Source organism: Tachysurus vachellii, chromosome 9 (genome assembly GCF_030014155.1).
Source record: "Tachysurus vachellii isolate PV-2020 chromosome 9, HZAU_Pvac_v1, whole genome shotgun sequence".
Classification (NCBI taxonomy): Eukaryota; Metazoa; Chordata; class Actinopteri; order Siluriformes; family Bagridae; genus Tachysurus; species Tachysurus vachellii.
The window spans coordinates 5,646,982-5,668,224 of NC_083468.1; the positions used below are offsets into that span (position 1 = coordinate 5,646,982).

Consider the following 21,243-nt stretch of genomic DNA (forward strand, 5'->3'; position numbering starts at 1 on the left):
TTCCGTGTTCCTGCTAGTGTTTTTGCCAATCATCTTTTAGATTAAGAAAGTTTTTTTTTTTTTTTTTTTGTCTTATTGTCTTTGTATGTTTTGACTGTTTTAGGATCTTTCTGTTTTAATTGTGCCTTATTTATTGTCCATGCATATACGTAATATTTAAAATGTTCAATAAAAAAAAGTTTTGCTAAAGGAAAGAAACAATTTTAGGCTTCATCTTAGCTGCTTTTAGAATCACAATGACTTTAAATTTGACCGGTTTGGCCTGTCTTTGCTCATTTTATTTGAAACGATAATAATAAATCACACACTTTCACCCATCACACCAGGCTTTTTACTGCCCCACACCCTTATTTGATTGATTGCTAAAAATCCTCCTACCCTTCTAAAAGAGTCCTCAGGGCTTTCTTAAGTTCCTTTGGTTTGCTACTCAAAAGCAGTGCTGACAAATCATAAAGTAGTATTTAAAGTAGGGCTACCTAATATGTTATTGTTAAATGTTATTCCAAGAAAGATCTTTGTTCCAATGCGACAGAGAATTTATCGATATACAGCTGAGCTCTTTAAGATAACACATTTTTGTGTTAGACCGTGTGGTTCTACAAACTGGAGAGCATTATTAGCCTTGAGAAAGGGTTCTGTACTTTCTGGCTTAATATTTCCTCATATATGCCCCAAAGATTTGCAAGACTTACTTTACCTTGATTTGTACCTAGGAATTGCTGTTGTAATCATAAAGACTGTCCTTTCCTAAGACTCAATATACTCAGACTGAACTTTCTTTCAACATGTTTTTAATTCTCTTATGTTTTGTACACAGTATACAAAATACCGTATCTGAACACTGTAATTATTTATAATCGCTCTGCCCAGTGTAACACAGAAGAGTATAGGTTCACTTTTGAGCCTCTTCTTCTTCAGGTTTCTTCCTCTTGTTGTCTCAGGTGCACCTAGATTGCTATATAGCTACTGTTTCATACAAGTCTATTGTTAAAAGTAATTAAAAAAATAGTTTCCATCTTTGGCTCAAATGTGTTATTAATATTATATTAATATTATGTGTATAAATTAATTTGGCTAAAAACACTAAAACATAAAGTATTATTGATGTTGATTGGTTGATGCTAAAATCTCCAAGCCATGCTTGTTCATGAGCTACAGTTAAAAAGAAATGAAATAGTATATATTCATTTATTTATTCATTTAATATCAGTAACTGCTTTATCCTGGACAGGAGATCAAGAGCCTGTCCTACAAAACTATGCACAAGGTGGGAACGCATCCTGGATGGTCTCTTGCTGGGAAACTTGTCTACACGTTCACACACACATTCACATATGGTGCAGTTACAGTAAGCATAGCCTGATATGTGTTTATAGGAGGTCGAAGGAAATCAGAGGACCCAGAGGAAACCCACACTAGCATGAGGAGAATGTTCAAAACATGACACAGCCAATAACCTGAGCTCACTATCAATGCAGAGAGGCAGATAAATTTTTTTAAAAACTTTTTTACACAAAGATTTTGGCCAATCCCATTTGGTAGTCCGTCTTGATCCATTGATACATTAAAGCTTTGCCTATTTGTTTTTGCCCATTGAATAGCATATAATATTCACAATGAGTTTTTTAGTTTGGTTTTTATGCAGGCATAATACTGTAGAGGAATACATGATAGCTTTATGGTTTTATCAACAAAACACATCTTTAACATTGATGGAAATCAATGTGTATTTGGATTGTGTTTGTATTTTTTTCAGACAGGTTCAAACAGAAAGGTCAAAGCACACAGTTCCTCGTGGTCATATGGAAATTAACATCTAATTAGCCTTTGTATCAACACTAATGACAAAAGCTAGACATCATGATGCTCTCTCCATCTCACCTTTCTCACACCTTCCTTGTTTCTACCTTGCCCAGGTACATGCTGTACTGAGACTGGCAGACAGGCTGAAATCTCATGGCAGGCATCTGATTACCACAAACACTAGGCTTAAGGGGGCTGTGTTCCATCTCTGTGCAGTAAATGCATCTTTGTGTCCCGCTGTGGACTATTCCTCTGGGACCTGTCTAAATGGCAGCTTTTCAGCATTCAGCCTTTCTCGTGTAGGACAAGGCTTGTTTTTTTGCGTCTGGTTGTTTTTAGAGATTTATGTGCCTACATTTTTTTTCCCAGGACACATGGCAATGTCCAAAAGGCCCCAAAGGCAATTAGTCGACAGATAATTAACTTCATTGAAACGTATGCATGAATGGCGGCTTTCTTTCCACCGCCGTTCTGTTCCTGCGCTCTCTCCCTCTCTAATGACAGTCCGTCGTTCACAGAGGACAGAGGAAACTGTCTTTTTCCATGTAGACGTTTCATGATGAGCAAAAGTCTAAAATTCTGCTTGGGAAAGATAGTAGTAACTTCACAATGCTCTATTCAAGCCACATCATTTCATAAATGGAGAAGAATGGTGGGAAGGAGCTTCTGCTTGGACTGATTTGAGCATTGCATCACAATAGACAATTTCTCCAGTGGAGCTCTTAATAAAAATATATCTATTTTTGAAGGGCAAATTTTTTTTTAAGCCAGCTACTTTGGTATGAAGACTGTAAAGCCCAGATATACTTTATAATTCATACTTTGTAGAAAGTCCATATTTATGCATAACTACATAAATATCTATCTATCTATCTATGTATCTACGGTGTAATACACACCAACACAACCACCCTGAAGTTAATTATGTTCCTGTAACTGCATACCCTGATATTTTATTCCTCTTAAACCCCAGTGACCTGCCCATGGTTTGTTAATGAAAGACGTCATCTTATGTACATGATATAATAACTTATAGCAGCTATACAAAGCTATACACCAGCCTCTCTTTTTTCCTTTCTGTTAAAGTCAACAAAAAATGCTGATGCTGGAGACTCATTCTATATGTTACTTCTTGAAGATAGCTTTGTCATATTAATGAACGTATGTGTTTATTATTAGCCCTATATTATTGTAGCGTTGTAGCAATGCTATTATGTAATATTCAGTTTACAATATAATATATATTGTGATAATCAGATTACAGATTACTATAATAATCAAATTATAAAGTGCTCTACATAAGTTCATGAACACATTTTTGTTAAAAATGGCCTAATGTTTTTTTTTTTTATGCTTTTTTTAAGCATTTGTTCCAGCATAAATAATGTGCGAGACAGACGTAGGTTTCTAACTGCAGTGATCTCACCACAATTGTAGGAAGCTGTAAATTGGAGCTCCAACTGAGGCCAGGTTTACATAACCCGCATCAACAACACTTTGATCTGCTTTGCCCTACCATGAAACAGTTGTGAAACTTTTTTGGTGGGGCAGACAGCAGGTCTTTCTTTCTCTCAAGGCGTTGCAGAGTAATACCAGTTAACTGCCAGCGGTTTGGGTCGTTAGCAACTCTAGTCGCCGTCCGTTATGACTGAGCTGGAGGCAACCGCAACATCTTGCGCAGTGGTTGTGGATGTACAGGGGGTGGAAGTCGGCATAGGCAACAGAGGCAGTGTAGGTTTGGCTTATCACCAATTTACAACCACTGCAGTGAGACAGTTTCCCCGTTCTGTACCTCCCTGTACCAACCAGCTGTCAGGAGGAGCTTTTATCTGTGTTACTGGAAATCAAGTTCATAAATATCATGTGTGCATTCTCTGAGCATGTGTACCCATGATCTCTGTTTATATGGAGAAATATGAGTACAGGAAAAATGAACGAATCTTCAAATAATCTTTTTAATATGATCTAAAGTAACCAAAAACTAATTTAAATATCGCAAATGTTTTCATGTGTCATTTCATAGGAATGAAGGTTATTTAACAACAGAAAAGAACCAAACATGAACATTTTAATTTTCACTATACGTAAGGAAATTAATTACATTTTTACGATAATATTCTGGTTATTTATTGGAGTTAGAATGATTTTTTATAAACTTTTCACCAATGGAAATCTATGGGGATAATACAGTATAATAATGTTTCAACATATAGTATTAAGTCATAGTTATAGGGCCAAGGATCAAGTGAGGTACCCTAAGACTCATGAAGCATAGCTAGATTAATCTGTGACCATATAATATTATACGTTATTATACGTGCAAAATGCCTACTGGAATCTAATGAGAATTTATTGGAGTTAGAAAGGTTTTTATAAACTTTTCACCAACGGAAATCTACCTATTTTGTTAAAATTCTCATTAGATACCAGTAGGCATTATTATACTGTATGATGCACTAACACACCTGAATTTTACATCCCCCTTTTCTACAATGAATGTGTCCAAACTGCTGAAATTTATGATATAATCAGACTGTGGAAAATCATTGAAAACATGATTTATATAAAAATTTGGCTGGGGTCCATCTACCCTACTCATATCCCATAAACACAGCATATGGCAACCCAAATGTGTTTGTTTGTTCTCATATCCAAAAGCTTGCCATGACTTTCTCCTCAGTGGATTTTTTTCATTTCATTGCTGGATCTCCATAAAGATCTGCTGATTGAAACAACACATGGCTACACCAATTTGAAAACTAGCAGATCCATCCGTGAGTCATTAGAGCTCACCCCAGGGCTCAGCCATAACAAGCATACCTAGGGGCTAAATTTTAGAATTCAGCTTGTTTAAAGTTCTCCGGTCAGAAGGCATTAGTCATTATGGTTGGTTGGGAGAATTTAAAGTTTGACTTAAAAAATGCTAAAAGATCAATACAAAAAAGACAACGTTATTTTTTTGTGATTTGGATCAAAAGGCAGCTTTCTAAATAGACAGGATCGTTAGTCCTTTAGGAATAAAAATGCATTTGCCCACTGAGCAGTGACAGCTGGTGGTGATATTAGATGGAATGACTAAAATCTAATATCTATTATAATCTCAACAATTAAACTATTAGGGTTCAGCATTACATTATATCAGATCGCACCAAATGATGTGGGGGGACTACAGGGTGTCCCAAAGGTCCCAACATCCTCCACATGATTGCCATTTCTTTGTAAACACATATATTCATCTCTCCCACTCTTGATGATATAATACCTGGTGCTATGCATGTAATTGCATACCCATCACAACCTTGTGACATATTTGTTTTTCTTTTGTTAAATGTAAGGTTATCTAAAAAAAGGCAATTTTGCTAAAAGGTCTTTGTCAACATTGCTAATAAGAAAATCTTTTTTTCAGATGTGACCAATGTTTGAGACAACGATGAGACAAATAAGAAGCTCCTCTATATTTTTACCATCCAAAATGATCATAGCCCTTCTTTTATTTTTCTCTTCACTCACTAAACCAAATCTTGTAAATTCACAGTTCACAGTTGACCTTAATAATGTTAGCACAAAACAAAAGTACTGCGACAGAACACAAAGCATATACGAAGCATATACGTCCTTCACATCCAGCATTCTTTCCCTTTCAGTGAAGAGTTATTTTTCAACAGGTGAATTTTATTCATCTGCTCTCTGGGTTCTGTTGCTTTTTATGGCATGTGGTCAAAATATTGCGAATTCTATTGCGAAATAACAGGCACTTCTCCAACAACATCAAAACTATTGATGGAGAACAGGATATTTAATTCAGTGTTGAAGTTAACTTAGCAGCATGCTGGTTGTGGAAGTAAAGCTGCAAAAAAAAATGTGTATTTCCAAGGACAATCATCTATCATTTTGATGTCGAGCTGCCATATAAGAGTAGTGGAACATTACTTATCATTGTTATTATTTTATGATATTTGTGCTTGGGTGAAGAAACTGTAGAAATGACTCCAAACCTCATTTATCTCCGATGTGAAAATGCTTAATGTCTCATTGGCCATTCCTAAATATCTCTACATGCATTTGAGTGAATAATGACATTTTAAAAAAGTGTCGAAATTTGGTTATTTATTAAACCCATATAACTCTTTGTCCATGTGACCAAACTGTGGAATTGGAGAAGGGCTTCAGGGTTTAGTGCACCATTTGTGACTATGAGAACATTTGTTGGTTTTTGCCAAGCAAGAAAGAGAAAGCCTTAAACGGACAGTTGAAAAGGAGCTTTTAGTACTCCCTAGTCCAATTTGTGACCTTTTGTGCTTTTCATTTTCCTCTACACATCCTGTGCCTCCATCTAGGCAGGGGGTAGGGGTTGTATTCACTCCACTCCTCATCTCTCCTACTGTTTTCTCTCACTGAACATACATGTTGATTTAGCAGCCTGAAGGAAGTTGTGCCAAGCTCAGGGCTCAGCAGTAGGGACTCTAAGAGAAAATACATATCAGAGGAGATATTTGAAGACAAACATGAGGTCACATCCACAGAGGCAGGCCAAACCCCTAGAGTTGCCATTATTTGTTTTTCCATTGCAAGCTCAGCAGTGAACCCAGGTGTTCATACAGTAGACACTTACATAAAGTAAGCAGAAATCAGACTCAGCACAGTCATTTTTTAACCAAAGGCCAAGGTATGCAGTAGGGGTCATGAATATTTTAGTAAAAAAAAATAAGTAAAAAAAAAATTATAGTAAGTGCACAATTATATTTAGCAATTTAGTATAAAAAAAAACCCCAGATGAATTTGGATTCAGCGGAATTTGGAAACTGGACACTCTTAAGGTTGAGCAAAGCTTGCATAACCTTTCCACCCACCAATCACAAGGCTAATGTCGCTTCTCACTTACGCTCCAGTGGTCTCTTCAAGTGTGGGCAACCAAGCAAGTGAATGCTAACAGAAACTCTGCTTACTGCCAGGCCAACTCACACAACCCCATTGTTAATTATTTTCCTAAAACAGCATGCTGCAAGTGTTTAATTTCTTACTTGTCACTGGAGTAAGGGAATACAGAGGCGGTTAATAGGCTGAGCTATTCAATTTCCTAGAACCCTGCTATTAACTGATGCAGGTATTTCTTCAGTATGACAGTTTGAATAATACTGAAGATTGTCAGGATTGTCTCCAATACATTACAAAGTAAAGGAAGATAAAGAATAAAAAGTAATTAAAGTATTACAGTGATTGGTGTCTGAGTATTGTTTTAAATGTTAAATGTTTGCTTGGTGTTGTAACACAAGGCCCAGAGGACTTGAGGTACAAGGCAGGGGATGCAGGGGATACATAACCGGCTGTTATGGCAGGGGGCACAATTGCACACACATTCACATATTAATTCAACATTCCCTCCAAGATTTAACTATTTTGCCATCGCAAACTCTGTGATATTCAGAGGAACTTGAGATTTTTCCAAATAATTTCAGATTTTCCACCATTTGGTCCAAGACTTATCATGTGATGTCATCAAAATGTGCATTCAGCTAAAGCTCTCTTCTAATTATACCCTCAAATATGAATTCACTTTCCAGGAAAGTAACTTGTGTCTTTCCTTGTAGTAGTTTAAAAAAAATTATCCTGTGCTTGCAAAATAATAATAATAATAATAAATGCCCATAAAATTCTGCAAGCTGCATTGCAAATTTTGGAAATCAATTCTGCTCAAACTATGAGCAATTTTGAGATGCCTACAACATACTTGAACTATGGGAGAGCATGGAGTATCCACACACAGGATGAAGGCAGGAATCAAACATTAAAGAGTAAAAGTATTTTATACTGGTTATTAATTTTTTCTAATGAAACACATCATACCATTTTTGGCGAAATACAAAACTTTGAAGATTAATCGTTATAGTTCCATAGACATTAAGCGTATGCATCTTTGTCATATCTTTGTCAAGACATTTTTGTTGTGTTCATGTAAACAACACCAGGTGCTTGCTTCATCGTCCTTTTAATTAATGACTAAGCCAGTTATGGTGCTTTTATGCAGCTAAGCTTCATTAAACATCCGTTTCTAAAGAAAAAAATTCTTAGAAGAATTTCCCTCTAACGAGACTGTGAAGTGGAAGATCTGTCAGACCAGTGATGAGTGCAAAGAAAAAAGAGCAAGCGTAATAGAATATAAAGAGATATATTTTTTTGTCGGAACGTATGGCCTGCGAGGCCTATAACAGCAGTCATCCATGACGTGAGAAAGGATGAGGAGTTTGCAGGGGGACCAGTAAAAAAATTATGAACACACTGAGGAAGGATCGTTTATCAGCCCAGGACAGCCATCGTTGCACACGCTGTTCAAACCAGATATGCTTCATGAACCACGTACTTGCTGTTATGGCAATCCAGAACACTGAAAAACTGCTGAAAGGCTTTCAGTAACTAGATTGTTACTATACTGGAGAGCCTTCTACACAAACTTCCATGTGATCTCTGTAGTTTTCCCATTTCTATCCTATCCTATTGATCATTTACCGCATATAAGTGACGTTAGAGAATGAGCCGTTCTGTCTACAGCTTGAATTTTTTTTTATCTATGCCTAGTAAACAGTTCATATTTGTTTTAATCACACTACACTTCATGCAGTATATATTTCTTTATTACATGCACACTTATCTCATTCACAGTGATTGTACTTCCATCTATTTTACCTTTTTGCTTCTTTTCTTTTTTCCAAGCAGATTTTCACTGCAAAAATAGATCAGGCCAGTTTGTTATGTGGCTTCTTTTAGGAAACAGGTTGTGACCATTTGACCATCCGCTCCCTCCTGTTCTGTCTAGACTTCAACAGGAAGTGTCTGTGCCAAGAGCAGATGACTGGTGTGAGTAACACAGGAGCACACAGTCGTAACAACACTTTACCAATGATTCAGATTCAAATGCCTTGTAAAATATTAGGAACATAATGCACAGGACTGAACTTTAAGGGTAACTTCTGTTGCTGTGGAAACATTTCACTGCCAATTTTGGAATAAAGGATAAAATATGTGTAGGCAGATTTTTTTTTTATATCTTGGTGAAGACCAAATGTCCCGAAAAGGTTAGGAATATCTGAATGCTGTGTGTGTGCTATATAGATGATTACTCAGTCCAAGCCACAACGCTACACCACTTGCATGCCATTTGGTTAAAGCAATAAACATGGATTCAGGCGTTTCAACTGCAGTTTAAAACTATTAGATCTTTAAACAGCATTATTAAATGGTTGTTAGTTAACTTTACTCTTAGCTTTGGGGAGATTTACTTAACAATACAATAGGGAATAGATTTAAGCAAATGAGTGAGAATAACAAATGGGCAAATTTGTCATTTTTAATGCCACAAGAAATTTACACTATTTATTTAAAAAGTTAACCATGTTCAATAAATATATTAGAAAACCTTAGGACTTTATGCTTAAAACCCATAAGCATAATTCTCAACTTCTCTGTCAAACACATATAAACAAATAACATTTCTGTCCACACTAAGGGTCAGCTAACATCTATTATCATTATCGCTTCTTGTCTGTTTGAGTTCAAGGGCCAGGGTCCACCGAGCTACCATGGAATTCCTTCACAGATGGGGACTTTTTTAGGAATACCGCACACCCTTCCCCCTGCCCACTTCTCCCCGGAGTCCATTTCAGGATTTTGTGGATCAGTGAGCTAAAGCCTGGGGAAAAGTGAAAAGAAAAAGGAAGGATAATGTGCTGAGAGAAGGAGGGGGATGTCATTGTGTGAAACCTACATAGCTTACTAAATAAACGTCTCAGCAGGCAGGATGATTACTCCCCGCTTCTGTGCCACAACAACACATGTTACCATATCCAAAATTCCTCTACAGAAATCACTGTAGTCCACCAGCTGTCCCTTAGAGGTGCTGGTCTCATTTTGACCAGATTTCAGTGTTGTCCTCTTAAAAAAAAAAAAATAAATATATATATATATATATATATATATATATATATATATATATATATATATATATATATATATATATATATATAATGATCAGAAAATCAGAAATTACACAAATCCTAAAACATGTTTGGGTTCTTATCCAGTAGTCAGGTTTTTTGTTGCATGTACACTTTTAAGATTATTTTATTATTATTATTATTTTTTTTTTTACATCTGCACATAAAGAAACAGCCTTCACACCCATCAGTTTTTGCATCATTGTTTATAATGGACAGAGACTGAGATGCAGGATCAAATGCTAGATCAGCTCATCTCCACCTCTATTAGTGTTTTTCTATTTAGTGTAATTTTATTTTACATTTACATTCAGGGTATTGACAGAGGGTTTTTACATTTGACAGACGATCTCATCCAGATGGATGTATAAAAATGCTTTAAGTCTCCATCAAAGAATAAATGGATATTGGTTTGTTAGGTCACAGACTAAGGATACCATGAGTCTAAAACGGTTTATATTTCATCTGTAATACTTCTATATTTTACTGTTTTTAATTTTACAGCATATTTACTCGAGTTGCTGTGTCAACTTCAATTACTGCTATGGGGGATTTATAATGGTGCATCACATCTCATCTCATCTTATCTCATCTTTGGATCAAAACTGATGCTTAATTTCATTTAATTTAATTTCATTTCATTTCATAGAATTTAACCTGCAACCCCAAAACCAATGAAGAGGAATATTTATCTGGATTAATTGGCATGTAAATATTACATAATGTACTAGAAATGGACTGTGGTGCATGTATTCAGAAGGAAATCATATTAATGACTGACTCATGTATGCATGTAAACATGATAAATCACTGCAGCTCTGTTTTTCCATCATTTCTCACACACTACTCACACTACACACACTACTCAAATTGGCATACAGCTGTGTTGATGTGTATTACTATGTTGCATATCAGTGTATTTTCTATACATTTCATCACATGTATTTGTGTATTTTTATTTTATCTCATAGTAGTTTCCACCATTAGTTTATAGCCTATTATATTAGTGTATCTATGAATATTTTGTATAGATTTCACAGTATGCAGTTATACAGTGTTTTTCTCCTGTCACGTTGCATTATGCGAGCACTTTACTGCCATCTAACTTCCCTTGTGCCATGTTTTCTGCACGGCTCAGGAATTTCACTAGGTGTATTTTAAATTATATACTGCACGTCTCATTTTATGTGAGAACTAAAGCTTAATTAAGCTAGTATTTTCTGGACTGAACTAAAAAAAACATGCAGGGATGTCTTCCCAGCTCTTTAAGGTTAATAGCTTTATTTATACAACTTTTAATTGGTCAGAAAGTGTTGATTCATTTTGTACAGCAGCAGCTCAGACAGTAGTTTTGTCTATAATTCAAATCACAGCTTGTGTAATAACAGCTAATTTACAAGTACATGAAGATTTCACAGATCTTCTGGGGGCGGGTGCCTTGCTCAAGGGCACCTCAGTCGTGGTATTGCCGGCCCGAGACTCGAACCCACAATCTTAGGGTTAGGAGTCAAACTCACTAACCATTAGGCCACAACTTCCCCCATGGACATAAGAAGCTTTATTTTTTCATCTTTAAGTATGACAATTTTTGTCAATTTTTAATGGAATTCATTGTAATAAAATAATAATAAAATAAAATTAATCATTATTATTATCTAACAGCACTCAGTTTCATGTTTTATTTATATTCTATATATACCTAAACTCATGTGCTGTTTGTAGTTGTATAAATTTACCCAGATTTAAAGAATTCTGCATTTCTGCCTTCTGATTTTACTGTCATGTTGTTCTTTGTTCAAAGTCAGCTACTTTTTGCCTTTATGTTTTTATTGCTTGTCGTTTAACATCTTCTATGTTGCATTTTTTCCTGAAGGCATGTTATTATCCTTATGCTGTATATGGAGGAATATAATAAAAAACAATGAAATGTAATAAAAAAAAACAACTTAAATGCATGAAATTGGATATAATAATCTTTCACAACTGTGACCCTTAATGCATTCTTTTAAAAGAATCCACCCATGACTCATCCCTCCTCACTCCATTTACACTCCGCCACTGTTATGACAACATTAGTCCAAAGCCTGCTAAAACACACACTTTAGAAGACTTAGAAAGGATGTGAGCCCTCCCAGCTACAGTACCCATGACATAACAACAGCGGCCGTTATCTATGCAAACACTTCAGCACTCAGGGCCATTGGTGCGACTTTCACATGGAAATGTGCTAATTGTATCTGAGAGTGTGTGAATGGCCAGCTACTGAGAGAACCCAGGAAATGTGTGTTAAACAGAGCCATCAGGACTAGCAATGCTACACACAATAAAAAGAATGTATGCACATTACATATGTGCATTACAAGGGCCTGAGGACTGAAGGGCGTTTTGTGCACTATTTATATGCGGTGATCTTTTCCAAAAGAACTGACATGGAGAGGTTTTTCCCCCATTGGGACAAAATAATTCATATAACAGATATAACGCATGTGATTCATCCAGCCAGTGCAATAGGTGCTTGTTGATGCAATGGAAGAAAGGGCAGAATTTAAATGTGTGATGTGATATATTTCATTGCTTCCATATATTCCATTGCATGCATGAAATGAGTCATGAGATTCACAGTCACAAAATATATATATATATATATATATATATATATATATATATATATATATATATATATATATATATATATATATATATCCAGCAGCACCCCAAGCATGAAATATATTGAAATGCTTTGTAGGACTGTCCAAAAACAACAATAGTAGAGAAAATAACAAAATAAATGAATAAAAATAAGGCACAGGTGTATACAATATATATATATATATATATATATATATATATATATATATATATATATATATATATATATATATATATATAGTCTATCTCAAAATACAGATCAAAGAAGATCAGAAAAATATAATAAAGTATAATATCAAATATTAAATATTAAATATTGCCAGAAAAAATTATATCAGAAAGAAAATATAATCAATCATGTAGGCCTGGTGCTTGCTTCCCATTTTTATCACCCCTAGCATGGTTCAGAACAGAGGTATTATGATGCAGTGACATGTGAGTACAGTATAGGGACATATATAAATGTTAAATGCAGGATAGTACTATGTGAGGTGCAAATGTCCAGCTATAGTACATATGTAGTTGTTGTGGCAGTCTTGAAAAGTCCAGTGAAAATTATTATTATTATTATTATTATTATTATTATTATTATTATTATTATTATTATTATTATTATTATTATTATTAAATCTATATGCAAAATTTTTCTTCTGTTGTTTCTATGATAACTAATTCACAGCAACTTGTATGTAATAGCCTAGTGGTTAAGATGTTGGACTACGTATCAGACGGTCATGAATTTGAATCGGAGGTCCACCAAATTGCCAATGCTGGGCCCCTGAGCAAGGCCCTTAACCCTCAGTTGTATAAATGTAATTATAATGTATTATAAGTCACTCTGTATAAGGGTGTCTGCTAAATACAATATATGTATGCAACCAGTTAAAATCTATAAGTCATATAAATAATCTTGTTTTCAAATCTGATATTACGGGATTACTTGGATTGGTGTGTGTATATATAAAGAGACTTTTAATTGATATAGATATGTGTATAAAGCACTCAGAGATTTAGCAGGTTTTCTGTGTGTTTCTGTGAATGGAGCACTTGTGTTTTTACTCTTAAATGTTGTCAAAATATGTGTTATGGAGTGTGTATTCATCACAACACTGCTTCATCATAAATGAGGCTGCTGGTCAGTTGTGTGTTTGTGTGTTGGTGTGAGTATGTGAGTGAGTGAGTGAGTGAGTGAGTGAGTGAGTGAGTGAGTGAGTGAGTGAGTGAGTGAGTGTGGGAACTGGTTTGTAACGTATCCCCAGAACAGAGGGGGCACACACACACACAGGCCAATGTCTCTGCAGGCCTTCTGCTCCTCATATTGATTGAGCCATGGGGTGGAGTTTACACTTCTGTACCATCCACTGACCCTAAACCCATTCATGCCGCTGAAGCCTCGTCCTGTGCGTCCAAGAGGAAATATCCCCCAACCCCCTGCTCTGGCCTTCTCATCCCCCATTCCCTCTGTCCAGACGTGTTTATGGCTTGAGCCGGCAGCGCAGGGCTTCTTTGACTCTTCAGCCTGGCATATGGAGGGCCGCAACAAAAGGACTCTTGTGAAGGGGGACACAAAGAAGAGTGATCCATTTCCCACAAGGGGTGGAGCCACATCAGCAATAAAGTATAACTGACATGCTGGGTGGGAGGAGCCATGAGAGGAGTTTTTAAAAAAAAGAAGTATAGACAGGACATGTCATTCATGCCGCCAGGATTTAGATATTTTTGTTTATGTTGAATTGAATAAGTTGATTAGCTTTATCTGTAACTATAAGCAAAATGTATTTAATTTGGCATTACTTTTTTTTTTAGATTGTACTATCATTAGCATGTACTAATTTATTAGAAATCAATCAAATATAAATTTGTTGTTTTTTTCTAATCTTAAATTCACACAAACTTGACTAAGAGATCGCTGTGAAAAAAACAAACAAACAAAAAAAAAAACTTTATTTGAATCCTGATCCTTTAATGAGAAAGTGTACCCGGAGGGTATGAGTGAATATGTGCGAAAAGTAAAATAGCTGAAACAACAGGCTTAGAAGCTGCCTTTTTTGAATTAGAAATTGTATTTTGTTACAAATTAAACATAAATAAGATCAACTCATTGGTTTAATATGATTCAAATCAAAGACAAATGAAACCCGGCAGTTTAAACTTTCAAACACTGCTTTCTTTTTTCATCTTTTTTTAACTCATTTAGAAATGTCTTTGATTTATACATCAAATTAAAAACATCAAAAGAATATGCTAAGTGGACCATTATCTGTTCTCAATTAAGAACCGTTGAGGTTTTGCAGTCTTAGGCAGAAACATTTAGAATTAAAGTCAGTGAGAAGAAAAACAACAATATCTGCAATCAGTCAGACAGAGAACTGGTCCAAGCCTCATATTTACAGTTAAAGCTCCCAAACGGCTACAGTGTGTGCACTGATAACCAGACTGTGTTTTTTTCTCTGGGGTTATGTAAAAGACCCATGAGCAACGGGGTAACAGTCACATTCCTTCCTGTCTGATGAAAAAAAAACTGCCACCAAACAACATTGGGCAGCTAAAGCTGAGTTTCAGCTTCCGTCTAGTAACCACAGCAAAATAAATTCACACAATATCATTTTGTACATTATTTTGAAGAGCTTAGGCTTAATATTATACACATTTTACTTTTTAACACCGAGAGTATCACAATCTACGATTATATTTATTCTTACATTTTTAGAATCCTTTAATCAAATGAGTTTAATCCAAACCTCAATAACTCAAAACAAAGTAATTGTTAAACAATCAGACCTGAAAATAATTTTTCACATTTACACATTAGGTCATTAGGAAAATTCAGGAATAGAAATTACTTTTTGCACATTCTGAATGAATAATCTATTTATTCTTATTTATTTTATTATTTATCTGGACTGGCTAAGAAGGAATAGACCACTTTTCATTTCATTGCACCTTTATATACCTGTTTATATCACAAATAAAATCTTGAATCTTGAATATATGTGAATCCTTGTCAAATCTATACTCAGAAGTCTATAGAATTTATTTTACACTTAAAAGGAGTTCCTATCAACAAGTTAGAAAACCGCTGAACTAAGTATTTCTAAACCGAATACACTACGTAATCGTTGCAGAAACAAAATGGAATCAGTGAATTGAATCTTTTGAACAATCACTGCAATTGTTAGTGACAGAATAAACTTAGTGAACATGGTAACTCCTATAAAGCATCTATTTGCTTTCTTGACTTTTATTAGCTCAGTGTGCTTCCATTGCCCAGGCTAATCATTAACAATTCTTCTCAATCTTCCTCAGCCTCATTAAAGATTCAGGACCTGGACCCTGTGACTCAGGCTCTCCGGTGTGTCTCACACTTGGTAAGCCATGACATGGCTAGAGAGCAAAACAGCATCCGCATAATGCTATTGTTGGGCGAGCGAGCACCGCGGCTCTCTTCAAGTCACTACAGCCAGAGCAAACCTCCAGGAGGCCTTTGTGCCTTATAATTGTCTCTATCGAAGTCTGGACATCCCAGTGTCTCTTTATTTTTCTCAAGACAGTTTTGGTGTGCAATCCCATCCATTTTGTTTTTATTTCATGCCTTTTAACACTGTGTTTCAAGAGTTTCCATTCAACTCTACAGACAGCAACACCTGCAACCAAATTCCCACCAGAAAACTCCCAGATTCAGCATTTCGTTTAAAAGGGAATGAGCAGCTAGCAAAGAAGCAGTTTCTAAAAGTCAGTAGTGCTTTAAAAAGCCATCAAGCTCCTATCACTGTTTGTGAGACAATGCTAGTTGCTTGTTTTTGTTCTTTGGCATTCAAATGGATTTTAATCTCCTCTACAGACCCTTTGCTACAAACAAATACAAGCCCAGATTCAGTTGCTTGTCTCTCCGGCCAAATTAAACACCCCTGTGCTTTATCTGCCAGAAGTCAACAAGTGTTCCCTTGGATAGTGGACTATTCGTATTGCCGATCTCTCCGATAACTGAACTAGAAGAGGTGTTGACACTAGCCTTTGAGATAAGGCCTTATTGTTTTGAAGGGACAGTGTTGCTTATTGACTGGAGCTTCTTGTGCTAACATTTACAGTGTTTTTTTTCCCTGGGGACAGTAGTGAGGGAGCTCACATCCTCTGGAAAAACAATGAAAAAGAAAAAAGTGACAATATTTAAAATTTAAGAGTCTGGAATCTCTCCAAAGCTGTATTGTGATTAAATCTAATCTGATTTTTTAACAAAATCTAATTTGTTGAACTGTCTGCATGCATGCATATTACGAAACTGGTCATTGCTTTAACAGAAAATACAAAAAAAACACACATAGATCTACCAGTCTTGAAACTGAGAGCAGAGACGTTGTGGTGACACTTCAACAACAGGAATGAATAATAAAGTGGTGGTCATAGTGCAACATGCTGTGCATGAAGTGTGCATGGGTATGAAATATTTTGCAGTTTGCTTTATTAGGACAGAGTCGGGGTTATTACGGAGAATCACTTCTCAGATCACTGGACTATATGAAAGAAATTAGAGATGAACAAATCATACAGGGATTTCACAAAACACATGCTGCATCTAATGTTTGTGCAGGAATGTGCTTCTTAGATAAGATGAATGTATTATCTCAAATTCTCACACAATAATATTATGAATATCTTATTGTATAAATAGGGCTGCACAGCTAATCTTAAAACACAGCTGGCTATTTATTTAAAATTAGTTGCTTCTTCAATTAAAATCATCTGTGATTAAAATGAAATGGTTAACATTAGGTAGTACTTTATTAACTAAAATTAAATCATAAGCTTATTATTTGTATGTCTTAAGTGTGACAAATTGCTATTTATTTTAACTCTGTTTGTGTGTAATATTTGAATGAATACTCAATGTGTCTACATTTACATTTACATTTATATGCAATTGGCAGATGCCCTTATCCAGAGCGACGTACAGAAGTGCTTAAGTCTCTATCATTGGGTACATTAACTCTGGGTCACTAGGTTACATACTTAAGATACCATGAATCTAAAACATGTCTATGAATCTGTGCTATATATATATATATATATATATATATATATATATATATATATATATGGGGGCACGATGGCTTAGTGGTTAGCACGTTCGCCTCACACCTCCAGGGTCGGGGTTCGATTCCCGCCTCCACCTTGTGTGTGTGGAGTTTGCATGTTCTCCCCGTGCCTCGGGGGTTTCCCCGGTCCAAAGACATGCATGGTAGGTTGATTGGCATCTCTGGAAAATTGTCCCTAGTGTGTGAGTGCGTGAGTGAATGAGAGTGTGTGTGTGCCCTGTGATGGGTTGGCACTCCGTCCAGGGTGTATCCTGCCTTGATGCCCGATGACGCCTGAGATAGGCACAGGCTCCCCGTGACCCGAGGAAGTTCGGATAAGCGGTAGAAGATGAATGAATGAATATATATATATATAACGTGATATGAGTGATATAGATATAGATATATAGCTACTTTAAACTAATTATTTTAAACTAAATCTGTTTTGTTCCCAGACATATGAACCACAGTTAGCATTTTACTTTATGTAGTGTGCTGATTCAATGTTGAAACTACAGGACATTGTAGTTACTCTTTGCTTTATACAGTACTCAATGTCTTTAAACGAATTGCAGTTAAATTAGCTAAGTGAAATTTTTGACTCTCCATGCAGTACACATTGGCATACAAAGCTTTTCTACTGAAGCAAGCTTCTAAGTGCATATTATCCTAAGGTATTGGCATGTGAAGAGTGGCTTGTATACAATGCAAATTCAAAATGATGACATGGTAAATCACCAGAAAGTGGCAAAGACTGTTTTAACTCTTGTGTTTTAATGCAATGAAAGTTACTAAGGCTGAGAGAAATGTGTAAATGGATCTCTCTTAACACTTAAAGGGGCGTGAAATACCATCTTACCAAAATGTGGGTGGAGTTTCAAAGTTTCTGCTTATAAAAGGGGATTCCAACAGATGGGAGGTAGAGCGTAGGAGTGCTTCACACCCCAATCCTCAACCAACTTCACACTTTCTTGGCTACAGTTTCTTAGGCCTACTGTCTAAGGCATCTTTGCAATGCCATCAAATCTCCTTACACCTTTCCTTGAGCTGGATGAGGAATTTTGCAAGGTGAGTTACAAAATTGCTTTAATGCATTTATTTTTGGGTTAAAGTTATTGAAACTTTAGGTATTATATGGCTACAGTCCATACCTTAATTATTAGACTTTTTTTAATAGTAAAACAAATTCTCTTGATACAAAAACAAAGCCCTTCAGAAAAACTTGTTTAAAAAGTTTTAGAATGAATTTAAAAATTCAATAGGCATGACTTTATCCATCACTGTGACAACTTGCATTGTTGCCGGATGGTCGGTGTTCCTTACTATATGGACTGAAATGGAGGAAGTCTGTAGTGTACAACAAGAGTACTTGTAGATCAGTCAACCTTGTTAGTTATGCTGTGTATTAAAAATCCTCATCTCCTTTTCTATCCCGCAGACTTTTCAAAGTCTTGAAGTACATGATGGTTCCAGACGCGCCGTCGGTTTCCAGCGCAGACATTCCCTATGTCCCGTCACACTTCCCAACTCCAAATTCAACATCGGTGGAGGTGCCATAGACCCAACAGACGAGCTCTGGTCCCTTACAAGTATTAGCAGCCAGCCATGGAGCCGAGAGCAGCTTCCGCGCTCTGCCCTACAGCGTATCCCTTTCAGGGCTGACCGCTCCGTGAGCATGATTGAAGGACACGTGAGTGGTGAGTCCACCCTACCGCCTCCCCCCGGCCTGAGTATTTCCCCACCGGGCCTGAGCGTCTCTCCGCCATCACCAAGAGCAACGCCGGTGCCTGTCGTGTCTGCGCGCTACAAAACCGAACTCTGTCGTACATATGAAGAGAGCGGAGCCTGCAAGTACGGCGCCAAGTGCCAGTTTGCGCATGGCGCAGACGAGCTGCGCGGCCTTAACAGGCACCCCAAGTACAAAACCGAGCCGTGCCGCACATTCCACACCGTGGGCTTTTGTCCGTACGGCGCGCGCTGTCACTTCATCCACAACGCCGACGAGCAGCAGCAGTATAATCGGCAGGCCACCAGGGAGCGCCCGCGCCTGTTGCGCCAGAGCGTCAGCTTCGCTGGCTTTTCTTCCCGAGCCACCGTGGCCGCTTTCCAGGCCTTCCCAGACCCACTCTCGTTCACTAGAGCGTCTTCTGTATCTCCTCCACCGTCATCTTCCTTTTCGTGCAGCCCTGATCTCCCGTCTCCACCGCTGCTGCCAGAGCACGGAGCCTTGAAGCACGGCTTCGGGTTCACATCAGATATCGCGCTCAGCGACCGGATCGCAGCTCTGCAGCGCAGCGCGTCCGCAGACTCGCTCTCTGACCACGACGGCTACTCGAGCTCCGGGAGCCTAAGCGGCTGCGACTCGCCTAGTGTAGAAGCAAGCAGACGGCTGCCCATCTTCAGCCGCCTGTCTGTCTCAGACGATTAGTGAACGATCTGTGCATATTGCATATTCGCTTTGATTTGTTATAGAATGTTGTTTTTTTTTTTTTTATTTCTTTATCTGATGCATCAAAAGTTTACACAGAAATTCCCATAGTATTGAATTAACTCCCATAGCCTTCACTGAAAAGTTTGAAAAGGTCATTTGTGTCCACGTGACCTGATCTATATACTGTGTTTAAGGTGTTAATCCAACACTGTGGATTTTTTGCTGTGTGCCAATGTATACTGTTGTATACCAGTTGAAACTGTACTAGTTATTTCACTCTAGATTCACACTTTGGGGGTCTCCTAGATGCAAGGAAAAGTTCTGAGAACCTTTTCTGTACCCGTTATGTCCGGAAAGTGTAAAGAATTAAGCAAAAGTGCAGATGAGCATGTTTCACTACATGCACTTTTCTGTGCTTTAACCAAAGCTGAATAGTTTAGTCTATATTTAGCTGTAGGATGAACCCTAACCTTGAACCCAGACGTGTACTGTAAACAAAGTGTAGCCTTTAGTGAAGGCATTTTATAAATTGATTAGTTTTGCAAAGTTTTACAAAAAGTAGTTTAAACAAGTTTCTTATCTAAGATTCTATTTATTGCCCATTTTATTCTTTTGTGATTGCATTTTTATGCATTTTTACACAGTGAACACATCTTTTGAGTTTGCTTTGTTTGAGCTATTTCCCAGCTTTAAGTGAAACCAGCAGTACAGACTCTGAATGTAGAAATCTCAGGATCATAAGTGATAAAACACCACCACTTCTTAAGTTTCTTCTGTGCTCACTGAGATCAGTATTTGGGCTCAATCATTACAAACAAGTGTGTGTGTGTGTCTGTGTGTCTGTGTGTATGAGTCTGTGTGTGTCTGTGTGTAAGTGGCAGTGCGACAATGTATCAGGAAAAAGTGCTACGCCATCTTACATCTCTTGCACTGTCAATCTGTATTATAGAGACAAAAGATATAATGTTCTTTACAACATATAGATGTAGATGAAAAATGCATTTCCTGACCTTGATTAAAAGCTTACAGTGTAGTAGATCCTTTAAAAAGAAGAAAAACAAGTTGCAAGTTCCTGTCTTAGCTGTCTGTGTAAGCTATTGCCTTTTGTTAACTTAAACTTATTTATTTTTTTTTTTATTTTTTCAGTGCAGGAAAAAGACAGAATAATGTGCTATGATTTTGTATTGTGTTGTTTCATATATAATTTAAACGGACCGTTTACATTCCTTGTGGTTGTGATGCCAACTTCATAATATATTGTTGATTGTTTTGAAATAAACTTTCAGAAACTTAAAATTCA

The 21,243-nt window shown here is 36.8% G+C and overlaps 1 protein-coding gene across 1 annotated transcript; it reads left to right on the forward strand.

The window, feature by feature from the left end:
* Positions 1-18,422: 18,422 nt before the first annotated feature.
* Positions 18,423-21,243, forward strand: sb:cb81 (mRNA decay activator protein ZFP36L1-like). The gene is made up of 2 exons (XM_060877442.1): positions 18,423-18,580; positions 18,951-21,243. The coding sequence occupies exons 1-2, from the start codon at positions 18,527-18,529 to the stop codon at positions 19,938-19,940; spliced, it is 1,044 nt and encodes a 347-aa protein (XP_060733425.1). The 5' UTR covers positions 18,423-18,526; the 3' UTR covers positions 19,941-21,243.